Raw genomic sequence first — 21,000 nt, 5'->3', positions numbered from 1 at the left:
GCCCCTTCTCTTTCTTTCTCCACTTGCAGGGGAAACATCTGAGCGGAGAGTCATGGGAAGCGCAACGTGTTGGATACATGAAGCCATCACTCTGGGGACGCTGTTTCTGAGCATGTGTGGAGCGCGCTTCCAAGGTTGGAGTGGGTGTAACGGCAGCAATCAGTATTTGAAATAGGGATTTGGGGTTGATGGGAAATGACCCCCCCTCCCCAATTGAGCAGATTCTCTCCCCCACAATACACACACATGTGAAACTCGGAAAATTAGAATATTGTCGAAAAGTGCATTTATTTCAGTATTTAAGTTGCATTACTGAAATAAATGCACTTTTCGACGATATTCTAATTTCCCGAGTTTCACCTGTATATATATACATACATATACCCCAACGAATTCTCCTACTGGGTGGTAATTCCCAATGAATTCAATGGGAGGTTGCAGTGGGTGGACTAGATGACTCTTGGAGTCCCAACTCTAAAGTTCTATGCTTCCACCAGGACCCCCGCGTAAGCGCGTCAAAGATGTCGGTGTTGGCGCGTCTCGTGTGAATGCAGCGCATTCCCCATTCCCGCCGCAGTACGGGCCGCCGCTTTTTGGCCAGGGGTGCGCCTCCCTCTCCCCATCCTTGCACGTGTGAGTGCAGCGCCTCGAGAAGTCGGAGCCCCTCTCCGCCGCCGGCGCTCTGTGCATGCTCGGGCGCGCCCTCTCTCCAAGCACTTCCGGGGCTGCGAAGAGGATCCGGGGCTAAGCCAGCCTCCCGGCCGGCCGAAAGAAACAGCGCCTGCCTAGCTGGCGGGGCTGGTGACGTCCGCGGAGTCACCGCCGCCGCCGCTGCTGCTGCCGCCGCCGCCCACCGGGGTCCCTATCCCCGACCTCCAGCCGGGGAGCCGCCATGTGGTTCTTCTCCCGGGACCCGATCCGGGACTTCCCCTTCGAGGCCGTCTCGCCTCCGGAGCCGCCGCCGCTGCCCTTGCCGGGGGGATCCTGGCTACTGCACCGCGGCAGGAGGAAGGTCTGTCCGCTCGCCTTTCTCTGTGCGCACGCGCGGGGAGGAGGTGGGCGCAGGCTGAAGTCCAACCGGGAGAGAGAGAGAGAGATGGGAAAGGGTTTTCTCCCCTTCCCACTTCCTTGGAGTTGCTGAACCCATTGCCCCAGGCAGAGCCTAATCTGGCTTGGGGGTGGCAAGTCTTCCCCAGTTCTCCAGTGCATGCAGGGTGGGAGATGCAATGTTGGGGTGCCCTTAAAAAGACGGGAGGCCGCATCTGTGCTGCTGAAATGGAGGAGGGAGCTGGGAGAAGCTCACTTAATTGTGAGCGGGAAAAGTGATCTCTTGAGCCCCAGACGGAGGTCTTTCATGGGCCACAGTGCACAGGAGGCCAAGAATCTCATTGAGTCACTCCAAGCCAGTCTCTGCCTCTTCCCCTCAGCTTAGGCTACCTCACAGGGTTGTTGCCAAGCTGAGATATAGCAGCACCCTAAGGTGTTATGGCACGCAGAAGGGTCATAGGTTCAGCCTCCAATTAAGAATGTCAGGGCGCTGCTGATGGCGAAGACTGGGCTAGATGTTTTGACCCAGTCCAAGGCTGCATTCAGGGAATTGTTCTCCTCCTCCGCCAACTTGGGAGCTGCTCCACCTCAGAGGGAGCTGCTGTCACCATTGCTGGTCCGATCCTGCTGCCCCAGGCCCAGTCCTAGAGTGTGAGGGGTCCGCCTCAGGCAAGTGACTTTGGGTGTTGTGAAAAGGCTATTTAATTTGTGTTTATTCTATTGAAGAACGTGGGGTATATGGCAATATTTACTATATTTAGCTATGATTCCTGCATGGCAAGGGGGTTGGACCCGGAGACCCTTTGGGTCTCTTCAAACTCTGAAATTCTACGGTTCTGCTCTCAGGAGGCCACTTTGGGGACTCATATGGTCAAGCTTTAGGGACCCAGGTAGCGCTGTGGGTTAAACCACAGAGTCTAGGGCTTGCTGATCAGAAGGTTGGCGGTTTGAATCCCTGCGACGGGGTGAGCTCCCGTTGCTTGGTCCCAGCTCCTGCCCACCTAGCAGTTTGAAAGCACATCAAAGTGCAAGTAGATAAATAGCGACCGCTCCGGCGGGAAGGTAAACGGCGTTTCCGTGCGCTGCTCTGGTTCGCCAGAAGCAGCTTTGTCATGCTGGCCACATGACCTGGAAGCTGTCTGCGGACAAACGCCGGCTCCCTCGGCCTATAGAGTTAGATGAGCGCCGCAACCCCAGAGTCGGACACGACTGGACCTGATGGTCATGGGGCCTGTTATAAGAATTTATATATATATAATAATTGTTCATAAAACATGTACATGAATGTACAGAAACATGTCTGAAGCAGCACAGGAAAACAGGCCTGACTGACACCATTTTGACTCTCTCTGACCAGGTGTTCCTCTGCAAGGAAGAAGTGGGGTGGGGGGAACCTTCTCATTGTCTCAGGAATTAAAGTGATAATCCCTGGCATCCTGATACCTGACTGCCAGACAAAAGGGTGTGATTAACTTGGCTGGGAAACAGGGAAATGTAAATATCTCTCAATTTTGTTGATTAGGTTTTGGGGGCAGGGGGCAGGGTCCAGGATGCTCAGATTACTGCCACCAGACCTCCCCTTTCATGATGTACCTATGATGAATCTAGGGAGAGGGGTCTTGGGCTACACCCCTTCTGTGACATATGGATGATGCTTCTGGGGGGTGGGCTGAAACCAATTTCAAATCTCTTTTTAAGGACAAGACATCTTTGTTTGGGGTTCCTTCCTTGTTCTCCTGTGTGAGAGGAAGGACCCTGTTGCAACAGCAAAAATAAAAGTGCCTTGCTTCGCACGTCCTGGTTTGGTCTCTGTTATTTGGTGGGCAGGAGACGCTTAAACTTTGTCTGCTTGCCAGGATACCTGGACTCTTCCTGGGTCAAGGATCCACTTAATTCTAGGGCCGTGTAGCTCTGCAAAATTTTTACAACAGGCCCCTTTACCTTTATCTATGGGTCAAGCTTTGGTACTTTGCATGCTTGCTTTGAAACCTGGGAGGTGGTGGGAACCCCTGCTCCACTTCAAGCAAAAGGTCTCCCTGCTCCTCAGCAGCTGCAAAGAGAGCTCAACATCCTTGTCTTTTCTTTCTGACAGGCCACGGGGGAACCAGTGTCTCTGTTTGTGTACGACGTGAAACCGGGCCACGAAGAACAGACTCAGATCGCCAAGGCGGCCTTCAAACACCTCAAAACCCTACGGCACCCCAATATCCTGTCCTACATTGACGGGTTAGAGGTAGTATATTGAGGGGAGTTGCTTAAGGTTGTGTTTTCGTGTGTGTGTGTGGAGTGCAAGGCAGGCCTAAGACATTTTGGCAACCGAGCTGAGGCTCAAAACGGCGTCCCGTCAGCCAGGGAAGGAGTGACTGACCAGGGAAGGTCTACGTCAGGAACAAGGGGGGGGGGAACAAACATCTGTATTGGGAACAAGGCTGGGAGCAGACCAGCAGGGCCTCCTATTCTCCAAGAGGATGCTGTCAAGGTGGCATGGGGTGGGCCTGCTGAGGAGGGGGCAGCAGGCTTGGCTTCCAAAGTTTCAGGTTCTCCAGAACTTTTCATCGGGCTAGATTTGGGTTGGGGAGCCTGTGTGTGCCCTGCAGATGACACAGGCCTCTCAATTCAAACCTTCCCTGACCATTTGCTCTGTTGCTGGGGCTGATGGGAGTCATAGTCCATCAACTTGTGGAGGAGGTGGGAAACTGAGGTTGGAGCCACAGAGTTTGCATTTAGCTGCCCTGGTTAAGATGGAATGTGGCCGTGGAGGTTAATAATAATAATAATAATAATAATAATAATAATAATAATAATAATTCATTTATACCCTGCCCATCTGGCTGGGTTTCCCCAGCCACTCTGGGTGGCTTCCAACAGAATATTAAAATACAATAATCTATTAAACATTAAAAGCTTCCCTAAACAGGGCTGCCTTTAGATGTCTTCTAAAAGTCTGGTAGTTGTGCTGTGGAGGTTTCAGGCAATAGAATAGAATAGAATAGAATAGAATCAAAGAAGATTGGATACAAAAACTCATAGACTAAGCAGAAATGGGAAAAATTACCGGGGAAAATAAGAAATCAAGACAACAAACTTTTAAAAATAAATAAATAAGAGAATGGAAATGGTTTATGGAATATGTACAAATACATTGTAAACAGATAAGGATGTTGGCAGGATTATTGTAACAGCTTGCCGTTTCACAAGAGTAAATAATTAAAGTAGATGGATAAAAGAATAAGTTAATTTAGAATACGCAGGAAATGATAAATAGAAATGTAAGGAACCGCAGAAAGAGAAGTAAGTAAGTTTTGAAATGTTAAAATGACTGTCAAACTATTGAAATGTATATAACTGAAAATTACAAATAAAACAAAAATAAAACAACAATAATCAAAACAATAATTTTATTATTTATAGCCTGCTCATCTGTCTCCATCTTTATGCAAAACACACAGATGCTCCTTTGTAGGTATAAAAAGCAGAAATAAAGGGAGGCCAGGCTGTTTGTATATATTTTTAAAAAGCTGGAGAAACAATTAGGTGATGCCCTATGGGGTGAAAACACATATTGACTCCAGCCACTGGGTTTCTTTCCCCCTTAGATGGTGGAACCTCAGAAGGTGGCGGACTCTCCTTCATTGGAGGTTTTTAAAGAGAGGTTGGGTGGCCATCTAGCCTGGGATTCTTTAGCTGGGATTCCTGCGTTTCAGGGGGTTGGACTAGTCAAGCATCCCCAAACTGCGGCCCTCCAGATGTTTTGGCCTACAACTCCCATGATTCCTAGCTAACAGGACCAGTGGTTGGGGAAGATGGGAATTGTAGTCTAAAACATCTGGAGGGCCGAAGTTTGGGGATGCCTGGACTAGATGAGCCTTGGGGGTCCCCTTCCAACTCTACAGCGCTGTGATTCTGTGACTCAGTTCTGGCAAAAGAAAGTGAGGGTCCTAGTGAGGAGCGTGAAAGGGAGTGGGCTGTGGCTCAGTGGTCCTGTCTGAGAAGCCGCTACATGTGGATGTGTAATAAGGTAGCTTCCTGGGTTCTTAAGCTGGACATGACTCCTAACATGGTGACGTGTCCTTGCTTTGGCAGACGGAGAAATGCTTGCATGTGGTGACGGAGCCAGTGATGCCACTTCCGGCCTACCTGGAGTCCAGAGGCGAAGGGCGAGAGTTGAGCGAGCTGGAGATCTCGTGGGGCCTCCATCAGATTGTGGTGAGATGTGTCTTGGGAGAGAACTTCTTGCTGCCCCTGGGCCCAGGACCCTGCATAATAGGGGGAAACACCTGCTGCTTAGAGTGGGGTGGGGCTGTGGCCCCCCACATGTTGCTGGACTACAACTCCCATGCCCCTTACCATCACCCAGGCAGACTGGGGTTGATGGGAGGGGTAGTTCAAGAACATCTGGAATTCACTTCCTCCAGAAGCTGCGATGGGCACTAGGGTGATGACTTTTTTACAACCTCATTTCCCTGTATCATAATTTGATGAGCTTTCATTAAAGATTAGATAAAATCTTACTTTCAAAGAGATTTGATTTTTAAAAAAACCTCACGCCCAAAATGATTTTAAAAATTTTATTTATCAGTTTTTTGACCATTTTTGATGTCACTGTAAGCAGATATAAAATTGAACCCAAGCTTTAGAGTCACATATATACATCAAACACACAAGGAAGCTTTTTTTAGCTGCAGTAACAGTATAGACGCCACTAGAGGATGATGTTTTGCTACCTCTCCTGTAAGTTCTTTTCCCAGCATGCCCGGCAGGGTCTGCTGGCTGAGTTTTGAGGTCCCCAAAAAGGGGATTTTACCTAGCGCAGGTGTGACATTTGTATACCCTATGTTGCTAAGAACACTCCCCATTGTGGAATGTGGTGGTGTGCCCAAATTTGATACGAAATATATATAGAATTGTTAATACAATTTTATGAAATGGTAAGACGGCATACAAAAGACGGTTTGTGCGTGACCTTTTTAAATATTTCAGTGGAATATACCTCATTTTAGTCATTAATAGGAAAAAGTTCATCCATTTGTGCTGCAGGAAATAATTTTTGAGAAAAAGAAATGAAAACTTCATCACCCTAATGGCCACTCTAGGCCCATGTGGGCATCCCATGAAGATGGATGCTGGAGGATTTGGGAGGGGTAAGAGAAAGTCCTTCATCCCACAGCGTAGAGTTAAACTATGGAACTCGCTCCCTTTGGTGGCTTGAAAAGAAATATTAGACAAAATCGTGGAGGGGATGACTCTCAATGGCTGTCAGCCATGATGGCTGTGTTCTGCCTCCACGACCAGAGGCAGCAATGCTTCTAAATACCAGTTGCGGGAAATGGCAGGAGGGGAGAGAGCTCTTGTGGTCTAATCCTGCTTGCAGGTTTTCCACAGGCACTCTGAGAAAAGGATGCTGGCCTCTTGGCCCGATCCGTCAGGCTCTCCTTACATTCTCATGGAGGCCACCGGATTGGTGAAGGCTGACGCTTTTGAAGAGTATAAAAAAGGAAATGAGGCTTTGTGGGAGAGTTGATGGGGAGCAGGGCGGGGGGGGGGAACTCTGTCCTGGCTAACCACCTGCTTCCTTCCTGGGGCCGTCGGCCTCCCTAGAAAGCCCTCAGCTTCTTGGTCAACGACTGCCACCTCATCCACAACAACATCTGCCCCGCGGCCATCTTTGTGGACCGTGCTGGCGAGTGGAAGCTGGGAGGTTTGGACTACATGTGCCCTGCTCAGGGGGATGCTGCCGTGCTGAGGAAAGGGGTCCCTGAGCTGGAGAAATACGACCCTCCAGAGTTAGCCGACAGCAGCAAGAGCGTTGGAGAAAAATGGTGAGCTTGCTTGGCTTCCCCCCGCACCCTTTCTTTAAAAAAGCAGCCAACCCCCTTCTGGTTTGGTCCAGCCTCTTGGCACTCTAAAGTGCAAGCAGTGGGGTTTCCGTTCACCTCTGCCGGTAAGGTGTGGTGGTTAGAATGCCGGACTGGGACTGGGAAGATCCAGGTTCGAATCCCACTGCTCAGCCCAGAATCTCGCCAGGTGACCTTGTAGCACTCGCTGTCTCGTGGCTTGGCTTGTTGTGAGAATAAAATGAGGGAAGAAAGGAAGTGCCTTGTTAAATTTGCTTGTTAAATTGATCAGTCCCCTCATGCCATGAGCCTCTGGCTAACCTAGAGAAGCTTGAAATACACATGAAATAAAAAAATGAAAACAAGGGGTGTTCTCCAGATTCCTGTCTCTTCAGAAGACAGCTTTCAGTCAGGGCTGTGGCTCAGTCAAGACCTTAACTGTGCAAACCTAACGTTTTGGTGTGTGCTTGAATTCCCTCCCCCAAAATATGGACTGCCTGAAAGCCCCTGGAGCCAAAACACCCTGCAGGTTTTGAGCAAGCAAATCAAGATGGAAGCTGAATAAAGAGGTCAACTGGAGGAACCCTTGGTCTTTATTTTATTGGATTTCTATTCCAAATTTTTCTCCAAGGAGCTCTGGGTGGCATATGTGGTTCTTCTGCTCCTCGTCTAATCCATGACAACCCTGTGAGGTTGTGACTGGCCCAAATCCACACCCAGTGGGGGATTTGAACCCAGGCCTCTTCCAGGTCCTAGCCAGATACTCTAACCCAGGCATCCCCAAGCTGCGGCCCTCCAGATGTTTTGGCCTACAACTCCCATGATCCCTAGGTAACAGGACCAGTGGTCGGGGAAGATGGGAATTGTAGTCCAAAACATCTGGAGGGCCAAAGTTTGGGGATGCCTGCTCTAACCACTACACCATCCTGGCTCTCAGGTGCCTCAGGACTCCCCTGAGCTTGCCATACCATATCAAGGCAGCTGCTTCACTGGAAATAGGGGAAGTTAGGAATACTTGTTTCTCCTTGGACTGTCAATAAGTTATGCATCAGTCAGAAATACGGAATTTCTGTTTTCAGATGGCAAAGTGGGGTGGGCTATTCGGAAAGGGATTAGCAGTGGCCAAAATAAGGCAGAGGTGCATGGGCGCTCGTGTACCTATTTGTCAGTCAGAGCTGCGGGGTTTTTTTTGGGGTGGGGGGAGGCTTTAATCAAACACGCTTAATCACCCCTTTCTGTGTCGTGACAGGTCAGCCGACGTGTGGCGTCTTGGCTGCATCATCTGGGAGGTCTTCAATGGCCCCCTGCCTCGGTCATCTTCCCTCCGGTCTCTTGGCAAGGTGTGTGTCCCTCTCTGCCCAGGAAAGAACAGTGGCCTTGTACTTTGGCAGGGTGGAGGCACATGCCACTGTAGGGCTGCTGGAGCTGTTGTGTGTGAAAAGGCTGGAACAATCTCGGGCTCCTGAAGTCCTTAGGCTTTAGAGGAGCAATGGGGGGGCCTGTGGCTCTCCCGATGTTGCTAGAAAACAAACACCAATCATTAAGAAGCAAATAAACAGTTCAGGAAGGGCAAGAAAAATTGGTTGAATGCCTAAGGGTGGCGAAATTAACTGCAATAATTAGGAATGTTCCGAGGCAAAAGATAATAGGGGGAATGGAAATATGTACAAGACTACTTGGAAAAAGAAAATGTAGAATTTAATTTGGCGAAACGCTTAGAATAGAGATTTAAAAGGAGAAGAAAAATTATAAGCAAAGAGAAAAATGGTAATTGAATGGATTAAGAGGTATAGCAAGGAAAAGAGAATTTGCAAAGGAAAGCGTACTGTAAATAACAGGAAGTGAATTTTTCTTTTATTTTTATTTTTTCATCATTTTTTTCTTTTTTTTTGTAAATGTATTCTCTTGTTTTCTATTTTTATCCTGTACTTTTTAATGATTTGTTCTTTATGATTTCGTAATTTTTTTGTCCCATTTTTTCTTTGTTTTGTATGTTTTATAAAATCGAATAAAGATTATTATTATTATTTTTTAAAAAGAAGCAAATAAGCATTGATAAAATTAAATTTATCTATAATAACAATAATTTATTTATACCCCACCCATCTGGCTTGGTTTCCCCAGCCACTTGGGGTGGCTTCCAACAGAATATTAAAATACAATAATCTATTAAACATTAAAAGCTTCCCTAAACAGGGCTGCCTTCAGATGTCTTCTAAAAGTCTGGTAGTTGTTTTTCTCTTTGACATCTGGTGGGAGGGCATTCCACAGGTCGGGTGCCACTACCGAGAAGGCCCTCTGCCTGGTTCCATGTAACTTGGGTTCTCGCATCGAGGGAACCGCCAGAAGGCCCTCGGTACTGGACCTCAGTTTCCAGGCAGAACGATGGGGGTGGAGACGCTCCTTCAGGTATACTGGACCGAGGCCGTTTAGGGCTTTAAAAGTCAGCACCAACACTTTGAATTGTGCTCGGAAACGTACTGGGAGCCAGTGTAGGTCTTTCAAGACCGGCGTTATGTGGTCTTAGCGGCCGCTCCCAGTCACCAGTCTAGCTACCGCCTTCTGGATTAGTTGTAGTTTCTGTGTCACCTTCAAAGGGAGCCACACATAGAGTGCATTGCAGTAGTCCAAGTAGTCTGTCTGTCTGTCTGTCTGTCTATCTATCTATCTATCTATCTATCTATCTATCTATCTATCTATCTATCTATCTATCTAGTCTCAGATAATTGCAATAAAAACATCACAGCACCAGTCCTTTCCTTTAAAATCAGTCAGCTCTCAAAAGCCTGTTAGGACAAGAATTCTAACAGGGGCAACAATTAGGGAGCCAGTCTGGCTTCTCTAGCAAGGGAGTTCCTAAGGCTGTGAGCAGCCACATTTGACAGGCCTTTAGCTTCCTAACTGGCTTTAGGACCATAGTGGGAAGGTTGCAAGGGGGGTGCAGAAGGCCTTGACTGCCGCCCTCTCCCAGCTCCTGCGTCTCTTGCCTTTCAAGGACGTCATGACTCTTCTCTCCCCCCCTGTCTTCCAGATCCCCAAGTCTTTGGTCCCCCATTATTGCGAGCTGGTGGGTGCCAACCCCAAGCTGCGGCCCAACCCGGCCAAGTTTCTGCAGAACTGCCAGGGGCCGGGGGGCTTCATGGACAACAGCTTTGTGGCGACCAACCTCTTTCTGGAGGAGATTCAGGTGAGTGGGAGGGCAAATCCTGGCTTTTTGCCCTGCAGGGGCAAAGTGCTGGTGTCCTTTGATCTTCTGTTATGCCTGAATTGTGGATTTTAGTAGTAATTTGGATTTTGGTGATATTTTTTTTTGTAATAATTTAAATCAGTGATTGATAGATGTTAGATATAAATGTTAGAAAATCATTAGAAGGGGTTGAAGGAAGTCAAGGCGTTAAAAAGCCAAAGAGGAAAATATGGGAAATAATGAGTTGAATTTGACTATTGTATTGTTAAAAGTTATTAAAATATTATAAGGCCAAAAAATAATAATTGTGGGGCAGGAGCCACAGCTCAGTGGTGGAACGCAGTTAAAAACAGGAATCCGAGGACAGCAGTTTGCAAAGCCTTGACCTGCCCGGAACCCTGGGTAACTGCTGCCAGTCAGAGCTGGCAAAAGAGTTGAGCTAGCCTCCTGTTTCCAGAGGGGGAGCAACAGCCCCATTAGTCTCATGCAAACAAGGGGGTGCCCAGGCCTCAACCAGGTTGTGGCTGTGAGCCGGTGACTTCTTTTATCCTCTCCCCAGATTAAGGAGCCCGCGGAACGGCAGAAGTTCTTCCAGGAGCTCAGCGCGAACCTCGACTCCTTCCCCGAGGATTTCTGCCGCCACAAGGTCCTCCCGCAACTGCTGACGGCATTTGAGTTTGGCAGCGCTGGGGCTGTCATCCTCATCCCACTCTTCAAGGTGAGCAGCCCCCTGGACCGGGGACAGGCGCACTCTGTGTGAGCCCAGAGGAAGCGTCCCCTTTGCCCCACCAGGGTGTCCTGTCCTAACAGTGAAACAGGGAATATCTGTAGCATCTAAGGAGGCAAGGAAGGGGGAAGGGAGTGTGGCTCTGTAGCAGAGCTAGGCCTGCAGAAGGCCTCTGGGTCACCTGGGTTTTGGACTACAACTCCCATCAGTCCCAGTTTAATGTCGTAGCAGGTAATTATAATGATTATTAATTATAACACTCATAATAATAACGGGCCTATAAATCGGATTTTCATAATTAACAGCCACATCAGGTCTGCCTTTTAAGCACCGGGGCTGCTAACTGCTATAACACAATCCTAAACGTGGCTACTCACAAGTAAGCCCCATTGAGTTTGGTGGGGCTTATTCTGGAATGAGTATGGAATTGCTGCCTAAAGACTTAGCTGACTGATCATAGAATCCTAGAATTGTGGGGTTGGAAGGGACCACCAAAGGGCATCTAGTCCAACCCCAACTGATCTACCAGTTAGAACTGAGGCACGGAACAATACATGTTTGTTTCCGGTGTCCCATGTTACCTAATAGGATATGGGGTTTTTGTTTTTTTTTGCTTTGTCACTGCAGGTGGGGAAATTCTTGAACACCCAGGAATACCAGCAAAAAATCATTCCCGTCATTGTGAAGATGTTCTCCTCCCCAGACCGGGCAATGAGGATCCGGCTGTTGCAACAGGTGCAGGGGGTGGGGTGGGGGGTGCACAGCGGGCTGCCATGTTGATGGGGGTGGGGGGGGGAGAGGTGTTGCACCCAGCTTAGAAGGGGTGTTAATCACATTAGAAAAAAGCATATGAGACTCCTGAGCTCAGAGCTTAACGATGCACTCCAAGCCAGGTCTACCTGAATGAAAGTCCTGCCGAGTTTGGTGGGATGTTCTCCCAGGTATAACAGTGGTTCCCAATTAGGGGTCCGGGGACCCCTGGGGGTCCACAGAATGCACCCAGGGGCTCCGCAGCCCCATCCGTCGCCTCCCCCAAACTTTTTTTTTGCCATTTTTGCATTTTATATCCTTTGCTTATTAGGGGCTACTGCACAATTTGTTCAAAATACTGCTTTGCAGAGGTAACTACCATAAAGTTATCAAAAATTTCAAAAGTAGGGGGTCCATGGCTTGGCTTTTGAAAAATAACGGGTCCTCAGTAATTAGCTAATTGGGAACTCCTGGTGTATAGCATTGCAGGCTAAGATGGCATTCACCATCCTGGCGTCCTCCATATGTGGTTGGACTACAACTCCCATCGTCTTCCGCCAGCACGCTGATGGGAGTTGTAATCCAGCAACATCTGGAGGGGGGCCGGGATAGTGCAGGATGGCTGAATCACGGAGCAGAGGGTTGGATTAGACCAGTCTTCCTCAATCTCCCACCAGAATGTTGGCCGATGCATTACATAATATTTATTTAGGGCATTTTTATACCCTGCTCTTCAGCCAAAAAGGCTCCTACAGCGGCTCACAAACAATCGAAACAAGACAGTCTCTACCCAGAGGCTTATAATCTTTAAAAACTACAACATGGAGACACGCAAGGAAAAAGGGACAGGGAGGGCAGAGGAAAACCAGAATAAAATCTCAGGCACCAATTTCCGAATGGTTGTTCCCATAATGACCAGTTGGCCCATTTCAGGGGCAGGAGATGGTTCCCAGCAAAGCTGATGAAGTGAGCCTTCTTCCCACCTCTCCCGCTGAGGCCGTCTGGTGGAATGGCTTCCTCTGGTGACACGGGAGGGGAGAAGAGGCCTAGTGGGGCTGGCCTGTCACAGCGCAGCCGATGGTGGGGGGGAGCTCTGCTTCCCAGCTCTCAGTACAATAAAATGCCCCATGTTAGGATCCCTTTCGCCCTTCCTTATGAGTTCCGAGTCCTGGATCTGAATCTTCAACAGGGACGACCTGGGTTTGAAAGCATGTGAGGAAGGGCGTTGTGGAGGGTGGTCTGGGTCCTGAGAAGCAGTCCTCTTTCACCCAGCAAGTCCTTTGCTGACTGTTCTTCCCCCCCCCACCCTCTCTGCGTGTGCCCCTCCCAGATGGAGCACTTCATCCAGTACCTGAACGAGCCCACGGTCAACACCCAGATCTTCCCCCACGTGGTCCACGGCTTCCTGGACACCAACCCAGCCATTCGTGAGCAGACGGTGAAGGTGAGGGGCCGTGGGATGTTGAGAGCCAGGATGCGAGGGGCTCTTTCGTTTAATTCGCTTCCGCAGCAGGAAACGATGGCCCCCAAATTAGATGGCTTTAAAAGAAGATCAGACGTAAGAGAGGGCTATTGATGGCTGCGAGCCAGGCCCCGGCTGACCCTTGACCTCCCCCTTTCCTCTCTCCCCGCTGGCAGTCTATGCTGCTGATGGCTCCCAAGCTGAACGAGAACAACCTCAACGTGGAGCTCATGAAGCACTTTGCCCGCCTGCAGGCCCGGGACGAGCAGGGCCCCATCCGTTGCAACACCACCGTGTGCCTCGGCAAGATCGGGCCCTACCTCAGCGCGAGCGTGAGTGGAGATGCCTCGTGGGTGTGGGAGGCTTTCTGGAGCAGCAGGAGTGGGGAGGGACGCCTGTTTTATTAGTCCTTTATTGCATTTATATCCCCCCTTTTCCTCCCAAGGTGGTTCCCCCACCATTTAATCCCCCAAACGACAACCCTGCGAGGTAGGTTAGGCTGGGAGGCAGGGACTGGCCCAACGTCACCCAGTAAGCCGAGTGGGGATTTGAACCGTGGTCTCCCAAGGTCCCAGTTCTCATTTAATCCCCAGAACAATAACCCTGTGAGGTAGGTAAGGCTGAGACTGGCCCCAAAGCTTCATGGCCGAGTGGGGATTTGAACCCTGGTGTCTTACAGGTGCGATGGAAGAAGATGGACGGGTTGTGCTGTGTTGCGATTCCTGCGTCGCAGAGGGTTGGACTAGATGATCCCTGTGGTCCCTTCCGACTCTACAGTTCTGTGATTCTATGACCCTTTTATTTGCAGACGAGGCAGAGCGTCCTGATCTCGGCCTTCAGCCGGGCCACCAAGGACCCCTTTGCCCCCTCTCGTGCTGCTGGGGTCCTGGGCTTTGCAGCCACCCACAACTTCTACTCTATGAAAGACTGTGCCTTCAAAATCTTGCCCGTTCTCTGTACGCTGACGGTGGACCCAGAGAAGACCGTCCGGGACCAGGTGAGCTGCGGGACTGGGGCCAGGGAGGAGGGGTGCCGAGTGAAGCCCATTTTGGGGGAGGCACAGGGTATCCTTGTGCCTCCCTTTGAGGTCCAGAGTCTTCTCTGTAGCCCTACCCCCACCCCACTTGTAAGGGGGAGGGCTTATAGAGAACCCCCCCTTCATCAGAAGCAGCCCGTCTCCCAGCAGTCATGAGAGCGAGGGGGTCTGATGGAGGGAGTCAGGAAACGAGGAGGGAGTGCCAGGGTTCTAGCAACATCCAAGAGACCCTCCCCCATAGGCAGGAAGAGAGGGAGGCGGAAAGAGAGGACAGGAATCGCTCTGACAGAAGACCCGTGCCCCCGACGCCGGAATTGAGGAGGAGGAGGAAAGGGAGGCGCTTCTCAGTTCCGAGGCTTTTATGCTGGTCCAGAACGCGGAAGGGGGCAGTGCAGGAATCTGACTCTAGCGGGTAGACATGGAATCAGCAGTCCATTACACTGTAAATAATGTGCTTCAATAAAAACGCCTGAAAGACAAGCATGTGGAAAGTCTTTACTCAAGAGTAGTCACTACTACCCTGACACCACTGATTTTGCTTTCCCAGATGTCCCTGCCCACCGCCACAATTCGCCACCAAACTATGACTTTCCACGTGTGACACACACACCCCCCCCCCAGCACCCCCAGAATTTGTCCACCAGTGACTTTGCATTGCAGGAGATTGGACTAGATGGGAATTCTATATGATTCCTGCTTCCCTGGTTCAAGACTTCTGCCTGCAATTCAAGGATATGTTTTACTTATTTTATATCGAAACAGATTGGCATATACTTTATATTGTGCTTAATAGTAATATTTTGTGCATTATGGTCAAAATGCTGTTTTAAGCTGACAGTAGAATTACTCAGTTGCTTATATTATGAATTTTAGAATGGGCTTCATGGAGAAGTCTGCCAGTAGCTATCAGCTATGATGGCTCTTCTCTACCGTGAGAACAGGCTGCTAGGAGTAGGTGGCCCATTGGCCTGATCCAGCAAGCTTTCCTTATGGGGCTCAGGTCCTCTTGGCAGGTTTCCCAGCCGCTGTGAGAAAAGGGGTGGATCTACACTCATGGTTCGTAACATGAAGGAAGGGTTAAGGAATGATTTTCGTAACGTAATGGACACATTCTGTTGTGCTTGTACAGTGGAACCTTGGTTCTCGAACTTAATCCGTTCCAGAAGTCCTTTCGACTCCCAAAACTGTTCGGAAACCAAGGCGCAGCTTCCAATTGCTGCAGGAGCTTCCTGCACTCAATCGGAAGCCGTGTTGGACGTTCGACTTCCGAAAAACGTTCACAACCTGGAACACTTACTTCCGGGTTTGCGGCGTCCGGGAGCCGATTTGTTCGTCAACTAAGCCGTTCGAGAACCAAGGTACCACTGTAATGTTAATAATGGGGTACCAGAGGGTGCTGCAGAGCAAACAGGAACCAGCAATAGGGAAACTGCTTTGTAAAGGTAAGGAACGTTTTTAATTTGCCAGTATGGCCTGTGATGTTTTAGAGCGATATATCTAATATCGTTCTTACAACGTTCAAAAGGTCCTTGTAGATCCAGCTAAGGATGCTGCACCGGATGGGCCCCTGGCCTCATCCGGCAGGCTCCAATGTCCTTATGCTGTTAGCATTGCTGTGTGTTGTTGGTGCATTTGAGCCTGATGTCTTCGCCGCCAGTTGGGTGTTTCACGGGCGATCCTTCTTTCTCTTTCAGGCCTTCAAGGCGATGCGGAGCTTCATCACCAAACTGGAAACTGTTTCCGAAGACCCGGCTCAGCTTTCTGAGCTTGGTGAGCCGCCCTCCCTGATGGTGGGGTGGGTGGAAAGGGGGCAAGCCGAAGCAGACAGCACTGAATTGACCCTTCTGCGCCTTCCCTGCAGAGAAGGACGTCCAGGCTGCCTCGGCTGGCCCAGGGGCGAGTGCAGCTGCCAGCTGGGCTGGCTGGGCCGTGACGGGGGTCTCGTCTCTCACGTCGAAACTGATCCGGACCAACGCCGGGGGGGTGCCAGTGGCCGAGCAGGCGCCTGAGGGGGCCCCTGCCAGCACACCAGAGCCCCCCAAATCAGGTCAGTGAAGGCAGGGAAAGTTAATGGGGGTATCGGCACAGAAGGTGTGTTGTCTCGGGGCAGCAGAGGCTGTAGGGGTGTAGTGGTTAGTCTTGGGACTAGGACTTGGGAGAGACCAGAGTTCAAATCCCCACTCACTGGGTGTGGCCTCGGTCCAGTCGCTGCGTCTCAGCCTAGCCTACCTCACGGGGTTGTTGTTGAGGGAATTAAATGAGGACTGGGACCAGGGACAGACCAGGGTTCAAATCCCCACCCAGACATCATTAAGCTCACTACGGTAGCTGACCTTCAGTCAGTGTTGGCCTCCCTTACAGGGCTGTTGTGGAGATTAAATGAGGAAGAGGGGAGAACCCTGTTCGCCACCTAGAGCCTTTGTTAAATGCAAACTTAACAAACGAGGCCTGTTCTGTGGGTCTTTATTTGCCATAGCAGTTCTGCTAGCCTTCTTCCACTAGTGAAATACAGATGCTTAGCTACTTCTGTTTTTTAAGGAGCAGGCCAACCCTCTGCCCCAGAAGGGGCAGCCCCTGTGCCATCCAGCCATTGGGACCTGGAGGAGGATGTGACGGAGGAGGAAAGTGCAGCAGACCGATGGGATGATGAGGATTGGGGCAGTCTGGAGGTAAGAGGGAGAGAAAGTGGTGGCAGGCTGGGGTGTGTGTGTGTGTGCTTGCTTGCATGTCCCTGTGCACGGCTGTCAGGTGGTGGCTTGGCCATTCCTACCTGTCTCTACCTGCAGAGCTAATTTGCCATGGCAACAGCACTGCTTGGCTCTTCAGCCTTGCACAGGCTCCGGGGCTCAGTTGAGGGAGCCTCCCTTTTATTTTCTTCTCCCAAAGAGGCCGTGATTCCTGCATTGCCCATTCTATGATTCCATGCATTGCCCATTCTATGATTCCATGACGGGAACCAACCTGGGCAGCCAAGAAGGCTGGAGAGAGGGTGGTACATCTGCAGCGGGGCCCTTTCTGCCAGCTTGCTTTCTACAGGGTTTTTGGGGGGGAGCTGGAGTCCAGCAGGCATGGCCCTTGGGGCATTGCATAGGAGCAGATATTTGGTATGGGAACAAGACAACCCTGGGGTGTGGTATACCCCCCTCCCAAACCTCTGGGTGCTTTCTGGCTTCTAAGCTTGCCATGGAAACGCCATTCCCGTCTCAGCGGTCATGTGGACGAGAAACCTCCCCGTTTTAAATGAAAACCCCTATTCCATTTTAACAGCAGGGGTTTGTCCTTGTCGCCTTATTCCCAGACCACCCCCACCGCCGGGAAGGCAGAGTCTGACTGGAGCGCCTCTGCCTGGGACCTGGAACCTTCCTGGAGCCAAAAGAAGACACAGCGCCCCACAGTAGATGGAGGTTGGGGCGGCGCCTGCGAGGGGGACTTGGCCCCCGGCCTGGGCCAGAGGTCTACCACAGCCCCGCCGGATGGGACCAAACTGGCCAGCGATTACAACTGGGAGAGCCTTGGCAGCGCAGACAAGCCGGACCCGTTTTCCTCTCTTGCAGAGAAGCCGGCAGCAGACAGGCAGGTGCGAGGAGACCCTGACATCCTCCTGTCTTAAGAGCTTGCTTTGACTAGTCCAGGCTCCGAGTCTCAACCTTTGGGGAAGGGACATCACTCAGGCATGGGGATAGTGCTTTGCATGCAGAAGGAAACTGGGTTGCCCCAAACCCTAGAGAGCTGCCCATCACCTCAAGGTCCCGGAGCAGGGTTGCAACATTTAATCTATTTAGAAAAATTCAAAACACGCATCCTGCACAGTCAGACCTGGTGGCAGGCACCTCTGGACACCGGAGGCATTTAAGTAGAGGTTGGGCAGCCGGCGGTCAAGGATTCTTTAGCTGCAATTCCCACATTGCAGGGTGTTGGGCTAGAGGCCCCTTGGGGTCCCTTCCAGCTTACAGTTCTATGATCTTCCTCTCTTTAGGGGAAGGGCTGTAGCTCAGGGCTTAGAGGACATGCACACATAAAACCTCTTGCCCAGTCCCCAATATCATCAGGTAGGGCCAGATTCCTGCCAGAGACCCTGGAGGGCCACTGCTGTTGATTGCTAGAGACGCTGAGAGTTGTTACGGTACTGCCCATTCCCCTTAAAAGAGCTACAATTCCCAGAGTTGTCATCAGCCCCTCTTCCCAGGGAACTCTGGGAATTGTAGTTCTGTGACGTGGATAGCGGGCAACCTAACAATCTTCATCACCTTTAACAAACTGCAACTCCTAGAATTCTGAGCGGTAAGAGACTGCTTCAAAGGTGGGGCCTTAGTCTGGCTGGTAACTGTCCAAATATCTAACGGTTGAGGAAGGAGCTGCCCATTCCAGGGTCTTTTTTCTCTATATTCCCCTTGACTCTTTCTCCTCTGTCTAGAGGAACGTGGAGGCGCTGGGTGACTGGGACCTCCAGGACAACTGGGAGGCGCTGGAGTCAGAGCAAGGCAAGTCACCCCTTCCTGCACCCCTTCCCTTGTAGCTTCCCTGGAGCTGATGGCCAGCCTGTGACCCAGACTCAGTGGGGGCTCCCTTTGTGCTTTTTCAGGGCCCAGCAAGGCTGAACTAGCACGGAAAAAGCGTGAGGAGAGGAAGCAGGAGATGGAGGCCCGGCGAGCAGAGCGGAAGGCGGCCAAGGGACCCATGAAGCTGGGGGCCAGGAAGCTGGACTGACATCCCCCGTCCTTTTTACTTTTTTATTGGGGGGGGGGTAGCAGGCTGCCAATGGGGGAGGGCAGAAGAAGGGCTGTTTCTGGCATGTCTTCAAATCTCTTCCTTCCCCTAGGTTGTTTCTTTCTGGGCAGGGGGAGAGGGAGAAGATGCAGAGCCTCCGTTTTTTGGGGTGGGGTGGGGTGGGGAAGTTTGCTACCTCCATCATCGCTTGCCAAGAAGCGTTTCCAGCTCACTGAGAGAGTCCTCCCCCTCCAGTGACGGAGATGCCTTGAATTCTAAATGCCCTCACCCGGAAGTGGGGGTGAGAAGTTACCCAGTGGGGGGGAGACAGTCTCTCTCTCTCTGTCTCCATAGAGTAGCTATTCTGTACAGCGGCTGGCGTTCCAGCACAGGATGTATGTTTGTATGTGAAATGTGATTCTTGCCTGTTTCATTGGTTTATGCAGAAGCCGACAAATAAATTAACTCTTTAATGATAATGTAAAAAAGCCTTCCATGCCACCATCCAGCTTTGGAACCTGTGAAGCTGCACCTGCGCGACAGCAGAGGCCTGCCTGAATCTGCTATTAGGCACGACAGCTATGCTGAATGTCGCAGTACTGCTTCTGAATACCGGTTGCTGGAAACACAGGAGGGCGCTTTTGCTTAAATCTTGCTTGTGGGTTTCCCACAGGTATCTGGTTGGCCCCTTTGAGAACAGGATGCTGGACTAGACGGGCAACTGGCCTGATCCAGCAGGCTCTTCTTATCTCTGCTTTTTGCAGCTTAAGGGTGGGGTGGGTTCCTTTTGGGATGGGGCATGCAACTCCCCTCTTCCCCAGCCAGCACAGCCAGTCATCAGGGTTCATGGGAGTTGGAATCCAAACATTGGCTGGAGGGGACACGGGTGGTGTGTGCCTTTTTCCTCCCCATAATACAGAAATAAGGGATACACACACACACACACACACACACACACACACACACACACACACACACACACACCTTGTGCACTCATAAGGGGGGTGATCCAAGGGGGTGGAGCAACTTACCTGTGAAGAAAGATTTGCAGCACTGGGGACTTTTTAGTTTAGGGAAAAGGCAAGAAAGAGACAACGCGATAGAAGTTTATAAAATTATGTATGGCACAGAGAAATATGTCCCCCCCCCCCGTAATGCTAGAAAATTGTGCACATCCAGTGAAGCTGGAAGATTCAGGACAGACGAAAGAAAGTCTTCCTGCACACAGGGCATAGTTGAACTCTGGAACTGCCTCTCACGGGAGGCAGTGGTGGCAAACTTGGATGGCTTAAAAAAGAGGATTAGACAAATTCATGGAGAGGACTTTTGATGGCTTCCTAGCCACAAGGGCTCTGCTCTGCCTCCACAGGCAGAGGGAGCAGTGCTTCTGAAGAGCAGTTGCTGGAAACCACAGGAGGGGAGGGGGCTGTTGTGTTCAAATCCTGTTCCCCACGGGCATCTGGTTGGCCACGGTGAGAACAAGATGCTGACCCAGATGGACTACTGGCCTCATCCAGCAAACCTCTTAAAATGCTAAGCCAAGCCGCAACTTGGCAAGCATCAGCAAGTGGGGAGCCGGGGGGGGAGAGACAGCACCCACTTTGCTGCTCCTCATATTCTTCTGCCGTTGCTTCCCAGAGGAGAGCCATGGTTGGACTTCAGAGTCCCTGCTAAGCTAGTTGCGCTGAAGCTGGCCTTGCTACCAACGAGCTGCAAGCAAGGAACGTACCTTGGGTCCAGCTTATGGTTTGTTGGGAGTGAAACAAACCAACCGAGGTTTGCATGTTGCGCTAAGCCGAACCATGGTTTTAATTTGATTAGTGCAGCCGCAGCAGCTCCAGTGAAGGTGAAAAAGGCGCCCCACTCTGTGCTTGTTCGTACACACTTCATGCCAAGAAGAAGAAGAAGAAGAAGAAGAGTTTGGATTTGATATCCTGCTTTATCACTACCCGAAGGAGTCTCAAAGTGGCTAACGGTCTCCTTTCCCTTCCTCCCCCACAACAAACACTCTGTGAGGTGAGTGGGGCTGAGAGACTTCAGAGAAGTGTGACTAGCCCAAGGTCACCCAGCAGCTGCATGTGGGGGAGCGGAGACGCGAACCCGGTTCACCAGATTACGAGTCTACCGCTCTTAACCACTACACCACACTGGCTACACCAGACTGATGGAGGAGCGGTGTGGTTTCAAACCTTTTATCCCCTCTGCCCCTTTATCCAGTGACTCCCCACCCCTGAGAAAACCTGCCAGTGG

The 21,000-nt window shown here is 50.7% G+C and overlaps 1 protein-coding gene across 3 annotated transcripts; it reads left to right on the top strand.

The window, feature by feature from the left end:
• Positions 1–728: 728 nt before the first annotated feature.
• On the top strand, positions 729–19,238 carry SCYL1 (SCY1 like pseudokinase 1). Of its 3 annotated transcripts, none has more exons than XM_088659795.1 (17): positions 729–1,012; positions 3,140–3,280; positions 5,131–5,253; positions 6,646–6,866; positions 8,131–8,221; positions 9,913–10,068; positions 10,628–10,786; positions 11,423–11,530; positions 12,876–12,989; positions 13,184–13,339; positions 13,816–14,004; positions 15,738–15,813; positions 15,905–16,090; positions 16,588–16,712; positions 17,342–17,620; positions 18,458–18,524; positions 18,626–19,238. In XM_088659795.1, exons 1-17 carry the CDS (start codon positions 893–895, stop codon positions 18,748–18,750), a joined length of 2,436 nt encoding a protein of 811 aa, XP_088515921.1. In that variant the 5' UTR covers positions 729–892; the 3' UTR covers positions 18,751–19,238. The 3 variants fall into 3 exon arrangements, 2 of the variants coding, with proteins under 2 accessions (XP_088515921.1, XP_088515920.1); XM_088659794.1 differs by having other exon boundaries at positions 16,582–16,712; XR_015947518.1 differs by lacking the exon at positions 18,626–19,238 and having other exon boundaries at positions 16,582–16,712; positions 17,311–17,620.
• Positions 19,239–21,000: the final 1,762 nt, after the last annotated feature.

This window comes from Zootoca vivipara, chromosome 16 (assembly GCF_965207765.1).
Source record: "Zootoca vivipara chromosome 16, rZooViv2.hap1.1, whole genome shotgun sequence".
Taxonomy (NCBI): domain Eukaryota; kingdom Metazoa; phylum Chordata; class Lepidosauria; order Squamata; family Lacertidae; genus Zootoca; species Zootoca vivipara.
Note: the sequence above shows the minus strand (reverse complement) of the source record. Positions and strands in the feature narration are given on the sequence as shown.

Bases quoted from the DNA above. Each gene is read 5' to 3' on its own strand.
- SCYL1 (XM_088659794.1), top strand. From the start codon at position 893: ATGTGGTTCTTCTCCCGGGACCCGATCCGGGACTTCCCCTTCGAGGCC. The intron at 14,005-15,737 runs GTGAGCTGCGGG...TTTCTCTTTCAG, and splicing joins AGAAGACCGTCCGGGACCAG to GCCTTCAAGGCGATGCGGAG. The intron at 18,525-18,625 runs GCAAGTCACCCC...GTGCTTTTTCAG, and splicing joins GGCGCTGGAGTCAGAGCAAG to GGCCCAGCAAGGCTGAACTA.